This window comes from Hermetia illucens, chromosome 4, assembly GCF_905115235.1.
Source record: "Hermetia illucens chromosome 4, iHerIll2.2.curated.20191125, whole genome shotgun sequence".
NCBI classification, from domain to species: domain Eukaryota; kingdom Metazoa; phylum Arthropoda; class Insecta; order Diptera; family Stratiomyidae; genus Hermetia; species Hermetia illucens.
Window position 1 is genome coordinate 16,295,425 of NC_051852.1, and position 17,244 is coordinate 16,312,668.

Genomic DNA, 17,244 nt, shown 5'->3' on the forward strand with positions numbered 1-17,244 from the left:
TGACAAACTACATTAGAAAGTGAAGCCAGTTCAGTAGTCCTTGCCTGGGAGGTTGCAGGTTGCACCATTGCTTACTGTAACGACCAGTCCTAATATGTGAATCCTGTTCGCTCCTTGCGACACTTTTCTTGTTCTTGTTATTAGGTTATTGCCCATTGCGTCATAAATGTCCAGACCCTAGTTATAAAACGAATATTGGCTTGCCGGAAAAATGCTACGTTCTCTGCAAGGACTCCAATGTGCCCCCCACCTTCCTAGTACGGAAGGATGGCAGGTCTTCAAAATAGAACAGCAAAAAATGAAAAGTCAGGCAGTCTCCTTACAAACTTATTGATAAGACAGAAATTAAGAGAAAGGGGAGTTAACTTGCTGCTGCTCAGCGAGTAGTATTGAGAGAGAGCCAACTGCCGTGTCTTACTGATTGATCTGACACTGCCGCCATCTGAATTCGTTTCGATATCTTCGATTTTCAAGCACATTTTAGAAATGGCTCCCAGGGTACGACTCATTCTCCGGTAGCACCAGGACATTCTTATTATAAGGTCTCTACGAAGTTCCTTACACCAAAAACTCAACGGAGGAGAGAGGTCCCACAGAGATAACAAGGACATCGAAAGGATGAACAGATCCTCCCAATATCCTACAGTTCAGCGAACATCTAACAAGAAGAACGTCGGGAATATTAAAGCGAGTAAAGTTTCTGAAATCCTCTCAACAAGAGCAAATGAGGCAGAAAACCCGGACCTGGATGGAACGACCATCTACTCACTACTTAACTCAATGATGTAATCCTGCTGGAAGGAGCTAATCAATGACATCAACAAGGACTGAAAAGACCTGGGGTGTAAATTGATCACCCAAAACGTTCACAAATCACCTACCCTTTTTAAGCAGATAAGATTGAGTAAATCGTTCAGGCACTTTTTTTTGTCCGTCTTACATGAAGCCCTGAGGAAGTAGACGCGGCGACAACTCACTCGCGCTTCTACCAAGAAGCTTCACCAGAAGTTATCTGGTATCATGGTAATCGGAATAACCCTCCGAGTTCACTCAGTATAAATTGGTGCCATTGTGTCACTCACAGCGGCACCCTGATTTTGGTCTCCGAATCAATCCGTGTCTTAAGAAGACCGTGAAGTCAGGTTAGTACAGCGGGTACTCAGGTAAGACCACCAGGATTAGACGACCAGCACGTTGCAGGTAGGGGCAGGTGCCCGCATTCAGGAGGGAGCTGAATCGTAGGGCTAAATGAGGTTGATAAAAATCAACATCAACCATTGCGACGCAGCTCAAGGCTTGCTGTCGCAAACCATTCAAGAGCCGAATGTGGACGTGGGGATAATATGGGAACCTTACCGAAATTACGGTAATGCTACATGGGTGAAAGACTCATCGGGAAACGCGGCAATATGGGTGTGCGGACTGCAAGCCATTCAAGAAACAATGACATTCCCGAGAACCGGTTTTGTATAGGCAAAAGTCAACAGCGTCCATATCTACAGTTGTTAGCGCAATATGAGGAGATCCAAAACGGCTTGGTGTTGGACGCAAGAGACAGCAGCCCCAAAATCATTGCCGGCAATTTCAACGCGTAATCCTTAGACGGGGAGTAAGTAGTTGAGTAACGCACACCAGAGGCTAAATTCTGCTTGAAACCTTTGCGGAGCTGGACATCATACTACCCAATGCCAGATGCGTGCCCACCTTCCAAGGCAGAGGGCTAGGCTCAATCGTCGATCTGATTTACCTCAGTCCCTCGTTAACGAAAGGGATATTCTGCCAAGTGAGTGAACACTACACCCACAGTGACCACCAGGCCACCTTTCTCGACATCAGGAACGTGGAAGGCGACGATCGTGTAAAGAACAAGAGCGAAAATCCCAGGATAGGTGGTCCACTGGAGCTTTCGTGGAAGAAACTTTCCTGGCGACATTAGAAGGAGGTCATGACCCGAAGGAAAAAATGAGCCAGCTATGTCAGCGGGTAACTGAGCCATTGGAATCTACAATGCCGTAACGGAACTTCCATCACAGTAGGAAAGCAAACTACTGGTGAAATCAAAAAATCGCGCTGTTGAGAGCATCGTGTCTGCGAACGAGGAGGCTTTGCCAAAGGATAAGAGGCCAGAACATCGGCAGTCGGAGAAACAATACCGTGGTCTTCAAAGTAGGCTTAAGAAGACTATACGAGAAAGTAAGCGGAATCGCTACAGGCAGTTGTGCCTTGAAGCCAATGCGAACCCGTGGGATACTACTTACAAGGTTGTAATGAACAAGATTCGTGAAGAAAAATCACCCCAAGTGACGCGCCCGCGACACTTATTCAAAATAATCGCAATCCTTTACCCCCAACGAGAGGAAAGAGGACCTCAACCAATGGTGGAATAGGACATCTTCACAATCCCCGGGATGACCGAGGAGGAACTACGAAGGATTTGTGGAAGAATTGGGGATATTAAGGCTCCGGTATTGAATGGTATTCCTAAGCTCTGAATTTGCCTGCTAAAATCAAGACCGGATGGTTTAGAAGCACATATGTATCGTGCATGGTGGAAGGAGTGTTCCCCGCTCAATGCGAAACGCGGTGGTTGGTTCTTCAACCGAACCCCCAAAAACCTCTCTTCATATCGTCCTATCTGTCTTTTAGACACCATGGGAAAGATGTTACAGAGGGTGATATACAATAGGCTGCTTCCCTTCGTCGAGCTAGCGGGTGGTCTATTGGAGCGGCAGAATGGGTTTCGCAGAGCACGGTCCACTGCTGATGCAATAGCAACAGTAGTGAACCTGGCTCGGGAGGTGGTGACGCTGGATGTCAAGAATGCCTTTAACTCAGCCAACTGGGGTTGGATTAAGGGCACCCTGGCTAAACTGGGTGTCCCTGGTTACTTACCTCGGACAATCGAGACTTACCTCTTGGAGAAATTTCTTTGATGCGCGACGGCCGTCGAGCCGAACAAATATGTTGTGTCAGCAGGTGTTCCCCAAGTCTCCGGACTGGCGCCCCTACTGTGGAACGTAATGTATGACGGAGTGCTTGGTCTTCGCGTGTCAAAGGAGGCAACATTAATTGGTTTTGCGGACGACCTGGCAGTAGTAGTAGTTGCAAAACACCACCAAGACGTGGGACTGTAGTGAAGTGAGACCATTCATGCCATCAAAACATGGCTTTATATGGTGAAACTGGACCTGGGGTCATCGTCAAAATCGATCATTAGATCAATGCCAAGTTGAGCTTGGGCCCCTGGATTATACGTGCGAAAAGGCAGCAAAGACAGACGTGCAATAAGATCCAGCAGTTACCATTTTTGGCATCCATGGAGATATTTCGCTGGATGATGGTAGCAGCATTATTCTCCGTAGGGCCAGCCCGCGCTTCTTCAGTAGCTTCTCTTCCTCTATCCTTGTCTTTTGAATGAGGCCCTTCCTCTCAGGTGAAATAACTTGCATTTCCACCTGATTGGGGGGTTCATCACCCATTTTTCCCGTTAAAGGAGCGTCACGCAGCTCGGAGTTTGTCCTATTGTCTCGGGGCCTCTTTTCCGAACTCGAATTGGATGGCGTCTCTACTCTTTGGCCGCCAACACTATCAGTCTCTACGGTGCCACTATCTTTTGACTTCCAATCGCCTTCCCTGTTGGGACAGTGGGCCTTTCTACTTTTTCAGTAGGTGACCGTCATAACATGATGCTTCTTGTAAAAGGATAGTGGAATTTCCTATTTTAGAAGCGGTGAGCGTGGTATATTTTTGCTCCTTCTTTTCCTTTCTACTGTATCGTCATGCTTCTTGTTGCTGTTGTTGGTGTTGCGGTCATTTTAATTTGGGTCCCAACTCCAAACCGCTATCTCCGCTAGAAAATGTAGTCGCCTTAAATGATCCCCGCGATTGTCTATATGAGCAGGGAGGTCATGCGTGGGTTGACACAAATCCTTATGGTAGTGTGTGTTCAGAGCCGGGATCAGGCACTAGTCAAGAGTTCATCTCAACTGAGCCTACACTGCCAGCTTAATGGTGTCATAGTTTTGAATGTACTTATAGCCCTACCAAGGTTATTATCGGGACAAAGGCAACTGTAACATTAACCTGAAAAGCCTTTTCGACGATATATCACTCTCGTGTAATAAAGTAACAGAATGTCACAGCTGTCAGCTCATGTGCAACCTATGCAGAATCGTTTGCCAAATCATAAATCAATGCTATTCCGGGTCGTCGTCGTTGTCACAGCTCACGTTAGTTTATCACCAGGTTGCCTAGTGGTTATGCGGGGCTACCAACAAAGTGTGAATCGATTTGGTTCGAAGATAACAAGAATCATTGTCATCCATGTCTTGTCTCTGCGAACCTGTCCCAGGAAAGGCGGTGAGCCAGTTCATGGCCACAGTCCCTAGAGGGTCTTGCAACAACTCATGAGAAACGTCTAACCCTTGCTCTGCAGAAGGCACAGTGAAATTAACCACTTCCTAATCCAACCACCCAACCAACAGGGATATTTTCGATATTAAGCACATTAGATCAAGATGTCACGATTGCCCACGGTATTTACGGTAAGGGAAACGACAAAGTCTGTCATATTTTCTTTTCTATAGAAAGTCGAGCGCCCTTTCCATCGCTTCACTGCCGGAGGATGTCAAGTGTTCCATAACACCTTAATAGAGGCCGTGCTAAAAAATGAGGACACTTGAAGCCGGGAGCAGAATACCCTGAAGGCAATCGTAAAGTGCGAAAGCCAGAGATAGATGTGGGGGTCGACAGATAAGCGACGATCCTTGAACTATGGTTTGAGTGTTCCCAAACTGAATAGGACTGACCTGATGTAATATGGCCAAAGGTGCCAGACTGATATACAAGAAGCAATAGGGAGCTAATTTAGTCGGTAATCTGTCTCATAGCAAAAGTTCAGCGCTCAATGATGAGATTGCACCTTGACCGTGTGCTGAAACGTTGACGCTGCAGCGACATCCTTGAAGAACCTTAAACAGCTCAAAGGCTCAAGTATTGAATTATGGAGCAGCTAAGTAAGAACGGATCCACTGGACGTAGTAAGATAACATCAAGTTCTATGCTGGCAGGCTATTAGTCTATAGGTCTATTGCACCTAATTTAGATCAGGTTAGCATCGAATCCTTGCCAGTTGACATGCCCAATCAAGCTAAAACAGCCTCCCATAGATATCCAGGAATTCTACGAAGCAAGGATACTCTGATGTCTGAATTCCTTGACGAAACTGGTGCGGAAATCATATCCCCAATCTGGGGGGTTTTCAGAAGAACAACTAGGAAGTAAGAGTGTGGCTGATCGACCAATTGTATTGTAAAATGTAGGATCCACATCCCAAAGGTGCCTATATCCACCTTCGCATATTTCCCTATATCTCCTTTGCAAACCAACCTGTCAACATGACATCAAATGCTAAATTTAAAGTGGAAACATCAAGCAACTCTGAAAAATTTATATAAAGGACCAAAGCATGAATCGATAAAATTTACGTCACTATTTACAAAATGTTCTTACAAAATTGATAAACAAGGTTTCGACAAATTCTAAAGAAAATTTCCAGTGAAAATGTCTAGTAAATTTTACCGGAATGCCCTGCAAAAGTATCAAAATTTTCGTCAACTAATGACCATAAATATTATCAGTTTTGGCAGCAGAAAGCCTAAGCCCATTTCAATGGCATACAGGGCGTTTGAAGGGACAGATATCGTAGGTAACACGGCTCCTTTGGTCGTGGTCCACGATCTGTTCGCCTCCAAACGCCAATGGAAGAATATGAGCCGAGCTATTCAAGAGAACGCAAAACCAGCAAGGAAGGTATGGCATACTACAAAGGACTAGGCTTTCGAGCTGTTCAGAAAGCTTTAGATACTAACTAATTCCAGGTGATTGCGGTCGACATAAGGAATCATGGTGACAGCCCCCATTCTCCTTACCATACATATGCACACTTGGCAGAGGACATTGTCAACTTCCTCAAGGAAAACGATATCGATAGAGCTGCTCTTCTGGGACACAGTGTAGGAGGTCGTGCAGTCATGTATACAGCTTTGAAATATGTAATCAGTACTAAGTCAAGTTCCTACCCCAGTCTAACTCCATCTATGCCATCTTCCTCAGCCCCAAGTTGTTGAAAGGATAATTGTAGCCGATGGGTCTCCGATTTCTACGTCAAACACATTCCTTCAGCTAGAATCGATATTCCCTAGGCTTAAATCGATAACCATTAACCCAGAACTATCCATAGCTGAAGGTCGGGATACCATGAAGAGACAACTCGCCAAAACCATCCACAACGAAGCAATGTTGGACTTCGTTTTGAAAAATATCAAGAAAACAGAAGGTGGCAGGTTGGCAGATTCTGAAGTCAAAGTCCCTTCAGTACCTCTAACTTATTCTAATTTCCAGGTTCCTCTGGGGACAGAATATCCACGTGCTTCACACAAATTTCAAAAATATGGCCCATTTTCCCATTGAAGATGTTAGAGGTTACCAGTATCGTGGACCAGCACTTTTCATATCCGGAAGTAAATCGGATTTCTTGAAGTAAGATATTTTCAAGGAACCAAGTAATGGATTAACTCTTTTGATCTGATTTTAGAGTATCTGAATTTGAAGATATCAAACGGTTTTTCCCGAAAGCCGAACTACAACTGATGGACAGTGGTCACGACATTCATACCGAATATCCTTCTGAATTTGCCAAAACTGTTGTATCGTTTATAAACCAATCTTAAAGTCATGAATAATATTGGATTCAAATTTTGAATAAATTGTTTCAAGTCCGTGTTGGTATTTTTATTGGCAAACACAATTAACATCTGGGACAAAGCAGACAGAATTTAAAATTTTATACATTATCAAAGGGTAACCGTTGGATACCAGATGGCACCTACTTCTAACTGGAATTGTTTCTGCAAAAAGGAGCTTTGTCAAAATCCACCAACTTTCCCTAGTGAATTCGGGGCCAATTATGAAAATTTAAACAAAGAAACAGAATATTCCAAAAACTTAAATCAATCTAACTTTAAGCAAGAGGGCAACCTAAATTTAGACCCTCCAGATGTTCAACTGGAGACTAATTAAACTAGTAGTTAGTTCCTGAGGGGTTAGCCAAAGTAGGTACATTCTCTCAGAACTCCAGGCAAAGGCAGGCAGGATCAAAGTCATAGATTCAACACCAACTGGCAATCCGCCTTCGGCAAACCACAATCTTCAAGTTGTGACAGTGCTAAAAAGGAGGGATCGTCTCGGGCATCTGGGGCCGAGGAAACATCAGCAATCTTCTGGTGATCCCAACTCGTCAAACCAAATGACAGCCAAAAAACCTTAACCGTCAACATTTGCAGTCAAGGCTATCAAAGCCGGTGAATGATTCTTAAATGACAATACTAACCCACAATTTAAGATAATGGGGGGCGCGAATAGCTTAGTGGGAAATCCTATCAGCTATGGGAATAGTATTCTTGGAAGGCGTCAGTCAAGCTTTGCTTCAAAATACGATTACGATTAAATTTTACCAACGAATACACGGACACGTAACTCAGGTCAAATTCCTCCTCCCTCAACAATGTGTCGTATGCAAAGGAGGTTATTGAGCTGCTTTCTCTGAAACGAAGATTCTGTAAAAGACAGTAATAAGAGGAGAATTGAGAGTTATTCTTCTTAACGGGGATCTTCAGGTTAAAAGTGCCGGCATTCAAGACTAGTGAAGGGGGTCAATAAGTATCTTGAGGTCGAAAGAAGATAAATTTGACCGGCATGGTTTAGGGGCTGTTCACAGGAAGGACTTCTTTCTCTTATTGCGGCTCCTGATAACTGACTCCTTGCTGGAAAACGAAGGAGATGGTTCACAATTTGCCCCTCCATTACAGACTCATTGTGAACGCCAAGAAGACTAAAATAGTTATGTTCATTAAGCATTAAGGCATTAAGTCCGACAGCTACACACTACCCGCTTTAGGAGGAGTAAAAATCCAGATAGTGCCAACTATCGAGTAACTGAAATTGCAATTTAACTCCAAATTAACCTAGAAATACCACATTCAGAAATAATATCGGAAAAGGCTTAAACTTGCTAACAATAAGCTGCTGGTACAGATGCAAAGCTCGAAGCAATGAGAACGATGCCGTCCGCAAGACCCCAATCTATCCTAATCTGCCACCATAGGGTGAAAGCTCTTACTGTACAAGACTATGATCTTGCCAGCCCTTATGTATTCCTCCTGGATTCTTAGCGCGTTCGAAAGAAGAATGCTCCGAAGAATTTTTGGCCCCCTATGGACGATGGACGATGGATGGACGATTCCTTAGCTTACATAACAACGAAATCTATGAGTGATACCACGACCGTCTGGTTGTAGATAAAATCCGGCTCAACAGGTTGCGGTGGGCGGATCACTTAATCCTTTTGGATGAGGATGATTCAGCCCGAAAAGTCTATAAGGGCAATATCTATGGTAGAAAAAGAAGACGAGGCAGACCCTGCCTCAGATGGAGCAATGGCGTAGGCCAGGACGCCAGACAGCTTGTAGGGATATTGAATTGGTGGACCTCAGCGCAAAACCGGGGTGTCTGGAGTTCTTTATTAAGGCAGGCCTAGACCAGATACCAGTTGTTGCGCCGTTGATGATTATGGTGTCCCCTCCACTGAGGTCGGTACAGAACTTATGCAATATGCCGACGATACACGCGTCCACTCCTCCAACTTTCGACCAGACAAGGCAGTTAGAAATAGAGGATTACTTGGTTGAACTCTCCTACTACTACCATAGTTGGGGTATTAAAATTAATTCAGCCAAGACACAAGTGTGCATTTTCAAGAGGAAATCTAGATACTTGGGATCTAGATCCATCCACAGGAAGGTTACACGCCTAAAACTGGAAATCGGGAATGCTATAGTAAGAGGGTCGAAATCAATCAAATATCTAGAAATCAATTTCAATGAATTTCTAAGATTTAATAATCATGTGAAACTCACTATTGGCAAAGCAAATGGTGCATTGGGTAGGATCTACTTTCTTCTTCATAAAAAGTGGGTCTAAGCACCGAAACTAAGCTAATCCTATACAAGACTCTCATCAGACCTATCATATGCTACAGAGCCCCTTCGTGGATCACTTGCTCTTCGAAAGCCATGGGTAAATGTATGTCTATCGAACGCCGTGTATTGAGACATTGCACTGGATTGTCTTACAATTGGAAGACTAAGAAGTGCGGCAGGAACGACGAAGTTTACCGGCGAGCAAAGATAGAACCCATTAGAGAATATATTCTCAACATTACGGAGCGGTTTTTCAATAAACTTGCAAACCATCCAAACCCAAAAATTAGAAGACTGTATGAGCAGGGAAAAACAATCCCACTAGCGACTTTCCTTAAGCCGTGCCAGATACTTAACTCTGACTTAAAATCCATAATCCTGTCCCTCTTCGACACACCTTGCCTGGTAGGAGTAGTACAGGAATACGACAGGAGCAAAGCGAATCAAGAAGGCTGCAGTATCGGGTTGGACATCCAGAAAACTTGATAAAGAAATGTTCGAGGAAATACTTCTGCAGGAAGCCATGCCGGTGGGAAATGCACGAGAAAAGGTGACGCAGGTTCTTGAAAAGATACCCTACCCACTGTCCAGATAGATCCCAGTGAAATCCCCGAGATAACCACTGAAGAAGTCCTAGAAGCCGCAACGTAGATTGCCGAAAATAAAGCCCCAGGTTTAGACGGCATTCCGAATAAAGCGCTGATAGTGGCCGTCGAAACAGTTCGAAGATGGTTCGCTGAAACATTTACGACGTGCCTCATAGATGGGATTTTCCCGGAAGAGTGCAGGAAACAGAAGCTTGTGCTAATCCCGAAGCCAAATAAACCTTTGAATGATCCTTCGTCTTATAGACCTATTTGCTTGCTAAACGGTATCGGTAAACTTTTCGAACGGGTCATCTTCAATAGGCTTGTACCAATCACAGAAAAGGAGGGTGGTCTCTCAGGCAGGCATTTCGGAATCCGAAAGGCAACATCTACTGTCAATGCCATCAGTGCGGTGACGGAAATTGTGGAAACAGCAATGGAGCCCAATCAATCTTGCGCGGTAGTTACTCTCGACGTGAAGAATGCCTTTAATACGGCAAAATGGAGCTAAATAATTGTAGCTTTAGCCAAATTGGGCACTCCTAAATACCTGGTGCACATAGTCATGGGATTTCTCCGGAAGAGGATATTGTGTTACGATTCCGACGATGGACCTAAGACTATACAACCTGCGGGGTTCCACAAGGATCAGTCCTCGGTCCTCTCCTATGGATAATAATGTATGACGGAATTTCAAAGTTGCGACTACCCAAAGGAGTGCCAATCATTGGTTTCGCAGACAATATCGGAGTGACTATCGTGGCAAAAGGTATTGATGAGATCGAGGTACTCACAAACAAGGCAATTTTTGAAATCAGGTCTTGACTAGAGGAAGCCAGTCTGACACTCGTCGAGCATAAAACCGAGGTAGTTTTGATTAAAAAGCGAAGGAAGCAAACGTCGATAAAGATCAGGATTGGTGAACACATCGGTCGCAGCCAACGCTTAAATAGCTAGGAGTCATGGTTCACCAAAGATTGAAATTCAAGTCCCATCTTGAAAATTTAGCAACCAAAGTTGTCGAAGTGGCTACATTGTTGGCAAGAATGCTACCAAATATAGGTGGTCCTAGGCAAAGCCGTCGGCACCTGATCTCGAAAGTTGTCCGCTCCATCTTGCTTTATGCAGCTCCAGTCTTTGAAGTTGGAGGCAAATAGAAGAAAAATCGCAGTCCCATACCGATTAAGTGCATTGCGAACGTCGTGCGCTTACCGTACAACATCAGACGAAGCAACTTGTGTGGTAGCAGGCATGATCTCCATCGACATCTTGGCGAACGAGGGTCGACGCCTCTATGACCCATCATATGCAATCGGCGAGTCTTATACCTATCGTCAGCAATTGGCATGAAGTGAATCTTTTTTGGAATGGCAGAAAAAATGGGATGAAATTTTGTTTAGGAATTGAGGGATTCTTACGACCGCCATCCACTTAATGACGAACCGGACCAGTTGGAAAGCAACATGCTTTCGCGATTGTGGTCCACGGAAGCCTCGTTCTTAGGTAAGCACCCAAGATTCAGAGGTGAGGCAACGTCTGATGAGTTGCCTCTGCCCTGGACGAAACCGCAAGTCTTAAAGATGGGATGATTCACCTAAAGGAAGCTGGACACACAGGATTATTGCAGGCGTCTCTAAATGGATCAAACGAAGACACGGTAAGGTTAGTTACCACCTAACTCAATTGCTAAGCGAACACGGAGGGTACCCTGCATACCTTTATCGCTTCGGGCGCGACGATTCCCCGTATTGCTCGACATACGTGATGATTCCGAAGAATGCGGAGCATGTTGTTTTTAAACGCCCGCTGTTCGCCGCACACAGAGGGGAGGCAGAAATTAACACCGGGGCACGATTGACACCCGAGAATATCGTGGACCACATGCTAACCTGTGAAACATTTTGGAGGGCGGTGGAGAAATTAATGATGGCGATCTACTGAGGAGGAAGGAGCTTCAGAGGAAAGTTACAAATAACGACAGGAGCCGCAGTTCATAAGTGATACTGCCCCGCGATGTAATACCGAAATGGCAATCCTGCGGGCTAAGCAAAGGAGGTGGTTTTAGTGAATAAAAGCCTCAGATAACCGTATGGCAGGAGCCAGCGCTAGGTTTTGAACCTTTCCACCTTCCAACGTATAAAAAACAAGTCGGGAAACCGGTATAAAAGGTTTTGTGTTTCCCTATGTGAGGAGCATAACGTAGTTCTCCATTAGCTGATAGCATTGACCCCAGATATTTAAATCGTTCAGTCCTGGGCAGCTTACTGCCATTGCCAGAACTCAACGATTTAAATATCTCGAGTCAATGTTATCAGCCAATAGAAAACTGCGTAATGAAATTGCTTCACGCATTAACACAACCTGGATGAGGTGGCATTCCACAACCGGTGTTCTTTGTGATCGACGTATCAGCGCACATCCCAAACCTAAAATTTACTGCAATGTCGTCCGTCTGCCGCTCTCTATAGTTCTGAGTGTTGGCCGACTATAAAAGACAATGAATGGCGTCTTGCGATAATGGGGACGACGATGTTGCATTGCACTGATAGCGTGACACGTTTTAATCATGTCTGAAATATTCGCGATCGATATGGGTTTGCACTGATCGTGGAAAAACTGCGAGAGAGGCGTTTTCGATGGTGTGGTCACGTAATTCACGTTAAAGAGAATTCACTTACCAATATTGGTCTGAACATCGAAGTCAATGGTAATCAACCAAAAAGCCGGCCGAAACAACGGTAGCTTGATACGCTGGATGGGGATTGAAAGGTCTCGTCATTACATCCTGAACAGGCATTTGATAAAATAAAATTACGAAACCGATAGCCGACCCCGCTTGTCAACGGGACAAAGACTGACGAAAAAGAAGAAAATATGAGGCGCGACGAGTACACGACAACTCCGTGTCACATACTAAAAATTCCTTTGCCCTCTCTTTTTTAGAAAGCGTTTTAAATAAACCATTTGATGCAACCCCTGTATTGATAATAGTTAATCTGATACACTTCACACTCTGAGTTTAATATATCAAATTAGCAAATGCCAAGAATGTAACCTATATCTGGGCTGGAGAGAATTAGATTCTTCTTGAATGGAATTTTAATATTTCACTCGAATGTCAATTATTCTCGTTGATTATGACCTCAGCATCTTATTTGTATGGCTTAGGATGCTGTTAATTCGCACGAAATTGATAAGTTTGAACTGCTATAACTTTGACACTAATAGTTCGATTTTCATGAAACTTGGCTTGTGTATGCACGAGGCTGTCCTGTATGTCGGTGCACCTAGGATGAACTTAAGGGGAGTTTTTTAGTCAATTTCTAAAAGTTGATAATATACTATTAGCAAATTTATTCGAGCAGATGCCGGAATGGGACATGTCTCGAAGATTAGATTTCACATAAGTGTAACCTTAACAACGCCTGCAGATAGCTAGATTCGTCATCAATGCGGCTTTAATATTTCATGCGAATGTAAATTATTCCTGTTAATTATGACGTCAGCATCTTATTTGCATGGCTTTGGATGCAGCGCAATGCTGACCACATTGCCTCCTACAGTGTACTGTAGTGTACCGTTACGGTCTTGAATGAAGCGCTCTAACACGCTTCAACGCCCTGATCCAATATGGAATGTTGCGCCAACGATTATTATATTGGAAGCAGTAAATTCGCCCGAAATTGCTAAGTTTGAACTGCTATAACTTTGGCGTTAATGGCCAGATTTCCATGAAATTTAGCACATATATACGAAATATTGTCCTCTATACTGGTAAAAAATTCGGAAGTCCTAGGATAAATTTAACGGGGGTTTTCCAGTAAATTTCTAAAAAGTGGTAATATACTATTAGTAAATTTATTTGAGCAGATATCGGAATGGGATATATTTTGAGGCCTAGATTTCATCTAAATGCACCACCCTGATTTTTTTCGGATTTTTAGGTCTCTCACTTTAAGTGCGTACATTTTGACTCCTTACTCACGGACTTTGCAATTCACGCCAAAACTAATGTCAGTTCCGGAAAGTACAAATCGAGACCATTCATTTGATACCTTACATGACTATATCCAGTGAAAAAAATTTTGAATCTCCCCTTTACATGTATGGGGAGCCCCCCTTTAAACTTCACCTAAATTCATGCTGTATGCGTGGGATTTCATAGTTCCCATCTGTCCACCAAATTTCGTGCGGATTGGTTTAGCCGTTTTGGAGAAAAATGCGTGTGACAGACAGACATTAAATCGATTTTAATAAGGTTTTGTTTTACACAAAACCTTAAAAATGGGAAATTTCGCCCCTACGAAGCAGCATTTGCGGGTTTTGATATATTTTAGCAAATTAAAAAAAGTGTCGCTGGAAGTCATAGATTGCTTGTTGAAGCTTGCAGAGTTGCAATTTTGTTGATCTAGAATTTAAGGTAAATTGTATACAAACGAAACTGAAAAGAATGAAGGTTGCTAGTCAGCTCGATAATTAGACAGACCACACTTGTTTTCGTTTGTTGACAAAACCAACTTACCCATCTCAAGGATCGGTCAGCGTATTATCAGCCTGTGTGTGTGTGTGTGTGTGTATGTTGGGGAGAAGCTACAGCTTCTGAGCACTCAGACCGTGTTGGCCGTCTCCCGTCTAACGGAATATTCCGGATTCGTTAACGTATCGCAGGATTTCCGTTAGTGGATGTGATGCTACCCGTCGTAATTGGAGAACATCGGCACCAAAGATCTGATGCCTGATGCGTCCATAGGCGGGGCATTCACATAGGAAATGCTCCGTGGATTCCGCTTCCTCATTACAGGAGGGACACGTATCATCTCCGGTAATTCCTATTCTGAACATATGCCCAGCTAGTGAATTATGGCCTGTCAGAATGCCCACAATACACCTGCAAGTCCTCCTGCTTTTCGGCAGGATAAACTTTGCGGTACGTATGTTGGGTTCTGGCAGGAAAAGTTTGGTGTGTCGAGCAGCATTTCGGCTCTGCCACCTGTCATTATGGGAAACTTGTTCCCCGTTTTTGAAAACAGATTTAGCCAATGCTACTGATACCCCAATTGTTGGCTCCGGTCCCGGCATAGGGGAGATTGACCCCTCTTTCGCTAAAGCGTCCGAGATTTCATTTCCCTCTATGCCACAGTGACCAGGTACCCAGAGTAGTTCCACCGTATTGAATCTAGACATAGAGTTCAAACGGTTTCTGCATTCCTGAACGATTTTCGAGGTGATCAAAGGACTGCTCGATGCCCTCAGTGCAGCTTGACTGTCACTGCAGATTGCGATGCGCCTGCCCTTCAACCGCTCGTCAATCACCCAGTTTGCCACCCTTAGGATCGCATAAACTTCGGCTTGAAAAACCGTCACATATTGTCCCAAAGGAAAAGCCCACTTCTCGTTTTTATTCGAGAAGTAGACTCCGGCTCCAGAACCGTCTTCTGTTTTTGAGCCATCCGTGTAGAAGACTTCCGTATATCCCGCCACGCATTCCTCTGGGTCTTCCCAGTCCTCTCTACGCTTCCGGGTAACTACATATCTTCTACCAAACAGATGTATGGGGACACGAGAATCGGAAGGCATTGTAAGAACTGGATTCAGTCCTCCCAGTAACTCTTCCAATGCTCTGTGCCCCCCACATCCGTTGTTTTCCCATAGATCTAATCGAATTAGTCTATGAGCTGCTCTCATTGCAGTGCTTTGAATAAATATATCCAGGGGCTGCAAATTGAGAAGTGCAGTCAGAGCTGCGTCGGATGTTGTGCTCATGGCACCAGTGATACCCAGACAAACAGTTCTTTACAGTGCAGCTAGTTTACGGTGAAAACCTTTTTGTCTCACCTTAACCCACCACACTACGGATGCATATACGAACATCGGCCTAATGATAGCAACGTATATCCACATTACCACATGAGGCCTGAGTCCCCATGTCGAGGCAAAGGTCCATCTGCACAGCCCATAAGCTGTGAGAGCTCGTTTCATCTTTACCTCTACATGTTTGTTCCAAAGAAGTTTTTTATCTAGAGTGACCCCCAGATATTTCACTTCTTCGGAGAGTTGAAGGGTAGTACCCCTCATCTCAGGGAGGCAAAGTCCATCCAGTTTTCTCCTTTTTGTGAATAAGACCATTGTGGTTTTATTTGGATTAACCGACAAACCATGTCTAAGGCACCAGCTGTCTATCAAATCAACGGCACGCTGTATATTCCTACACACCGTTCCAAGATCCCGATCAACAGCAAGTACAGCCACGTCATCAGCATAAGCTTGAGCGTGTATTGGCAAATTTTGCAGTTCGCATAGCAGTGAGTCGATCAGCATACTCCACAGAAGCGGCGAAAGCACACCTCCTTGGGGGCAGCCCTTCGTCGCCTCCGTAGTCAGGTAGCGATCGACCCCTACCTCAGCGCACAGCAATCTTTGCGTTAGCATAGCATGGATTATCAGCCTAAGCGCTTCAGCAATTATCTTAAGGATTTTTGCTATATACTACAAGTACCTAACAGTTGGAAAACGCGTATACAAACTTGGATTCATCGAAAAGAAGGAAATTTGGTATCGTAGCAGTTGACCGAAAGACTGCAAGAAAGGCGATTAGTCGCTTACGACCTGGTTCTTTAAAGGCAGAAAAAGAAGTCAATTTTGTAACGAACAATTGCCAGTGATGAAGATGGGTTCACTACCACAATCCTAAGCAACAATCAAGAGTAAAGATAGGTGAACCATCAACATAGACATCAAAACGAGACATTCACAGCAAGAAGCTTATGTTGTCTATCTGGTGGGACCAGCATGGTGTGCCGTATTACGAGTTGCCGCAACCGAATGAAACTCTGACAACTGAACTGAATAGGCCCAAAGACAAACGAATGTGATTTTGCTTCACGGCAACGCAAAACCTCATACTGCGAAATCGTAAAAGAAACGTTGGAGTTGCTTAGCTTGGAATGTTTCTCTAACTCGCATTACTCTCCGGACATTGAACATTCAGACTACCATTTGCTCCGATCAGTACAAAGCGGTTTACATGACCAGCACATCAAAAACTACTCGAAATCCAAAAATTGGGTCGACTCAAAAAAGTAGAAAACGCTAGCATGCCACGAAGATTGGGACCCAATCAATTCCATGATCGGATTTATCCATCCTGCGAAAAGCGAAGAAAAGATTTATGGCGGTGAGTTTAACTCCAGCCCGTGATGTAATACCTTAAGGTGGTTCCACCGCGCAGGGTGGACTCGGGAGCTGTTTTAGTACATAAAAACCCTGCACATTGGCCTGTCAAAGACAGCATGAAAGTCATATCATTCAAAGAAGAAAGGATAATGATGGAATCATACTCACGAGGATACGAACCAGCTCAAGTAGACGCAATTGCAAAAGGGGAGGACTATGCAAAATTCGCCTAGCGCTGCAATATTTAGCAAGTTTTGTGGAAAACAGGAAGCAGCAGACAATTTTAACAATTTACGAAAAGAGACAGTCGACTTCGTTCTTTCGCCTGATACATCTCTGATTAAAAACCGCCCCTTTCTCCCTGGGTCCAGAGATTTGAAACCAAAGGACATTTCAAAGAAATATGAGCTGAAATCTTCCTAAATATAAATTCGAATAAAAACACA

The 17,244-nt window shown here is 44.1% G+C and overlaps 1 protein-coding gene across 1 annotated transcript; it reads left to right on the forward strand.

Moving 5' to 3' along the window:
• Positions 1-5,293: 5,293 nt before the first annotated feature.
• On the forward strand, positions 5,294-6,779 carry LOC119655220 (protein ABHD11-like). The gene is made up of 5 exons (XM_038060999.1): positions 5,294-5,811; positions 5,880-6,053; positions 6,115-6,344; positions 6,403-6,540; positions 6,596-6,779. The coding sequence occupies exons 1-5, from the start codon at positions 5,563-5,565 to the stop codon at positions 6,729-6,731; spliced, it is 927 nt and encodes a 308-aa protein (XP_037916927.1). The 5' UTR covers positions 5,294-5,562; the 3' UTR covers positions 6,732-6,779.
• Positions 6,780-17,244: the final 10,465 nt, after the last annotated feature.

Bases quoted from the DNA above. Each gene is read 5' to 3' on its own strand.
- LOC119655220 (XM_038060999.1), top strand. From the start codon at position 5,563: ATGTCTAGTAAATTTTACCGGAATGCCCTGCAAAAGTATCAAAATTTT. The intron at 6,054-6,114 runs GTAATCAGTACT...CATCTTCCTCAG, and splicing joins TGTATACAGCTTTGAAATAT to CCCCAAGTTGTTGAAAGGAT. The intron at 6,541-6,595 runs GTAAGATATTTT...ATCTGATTTTAG, and splicing joins AGTAAATCGGATTTCTTGAA to AGTATCTGAATTTGAAGATA.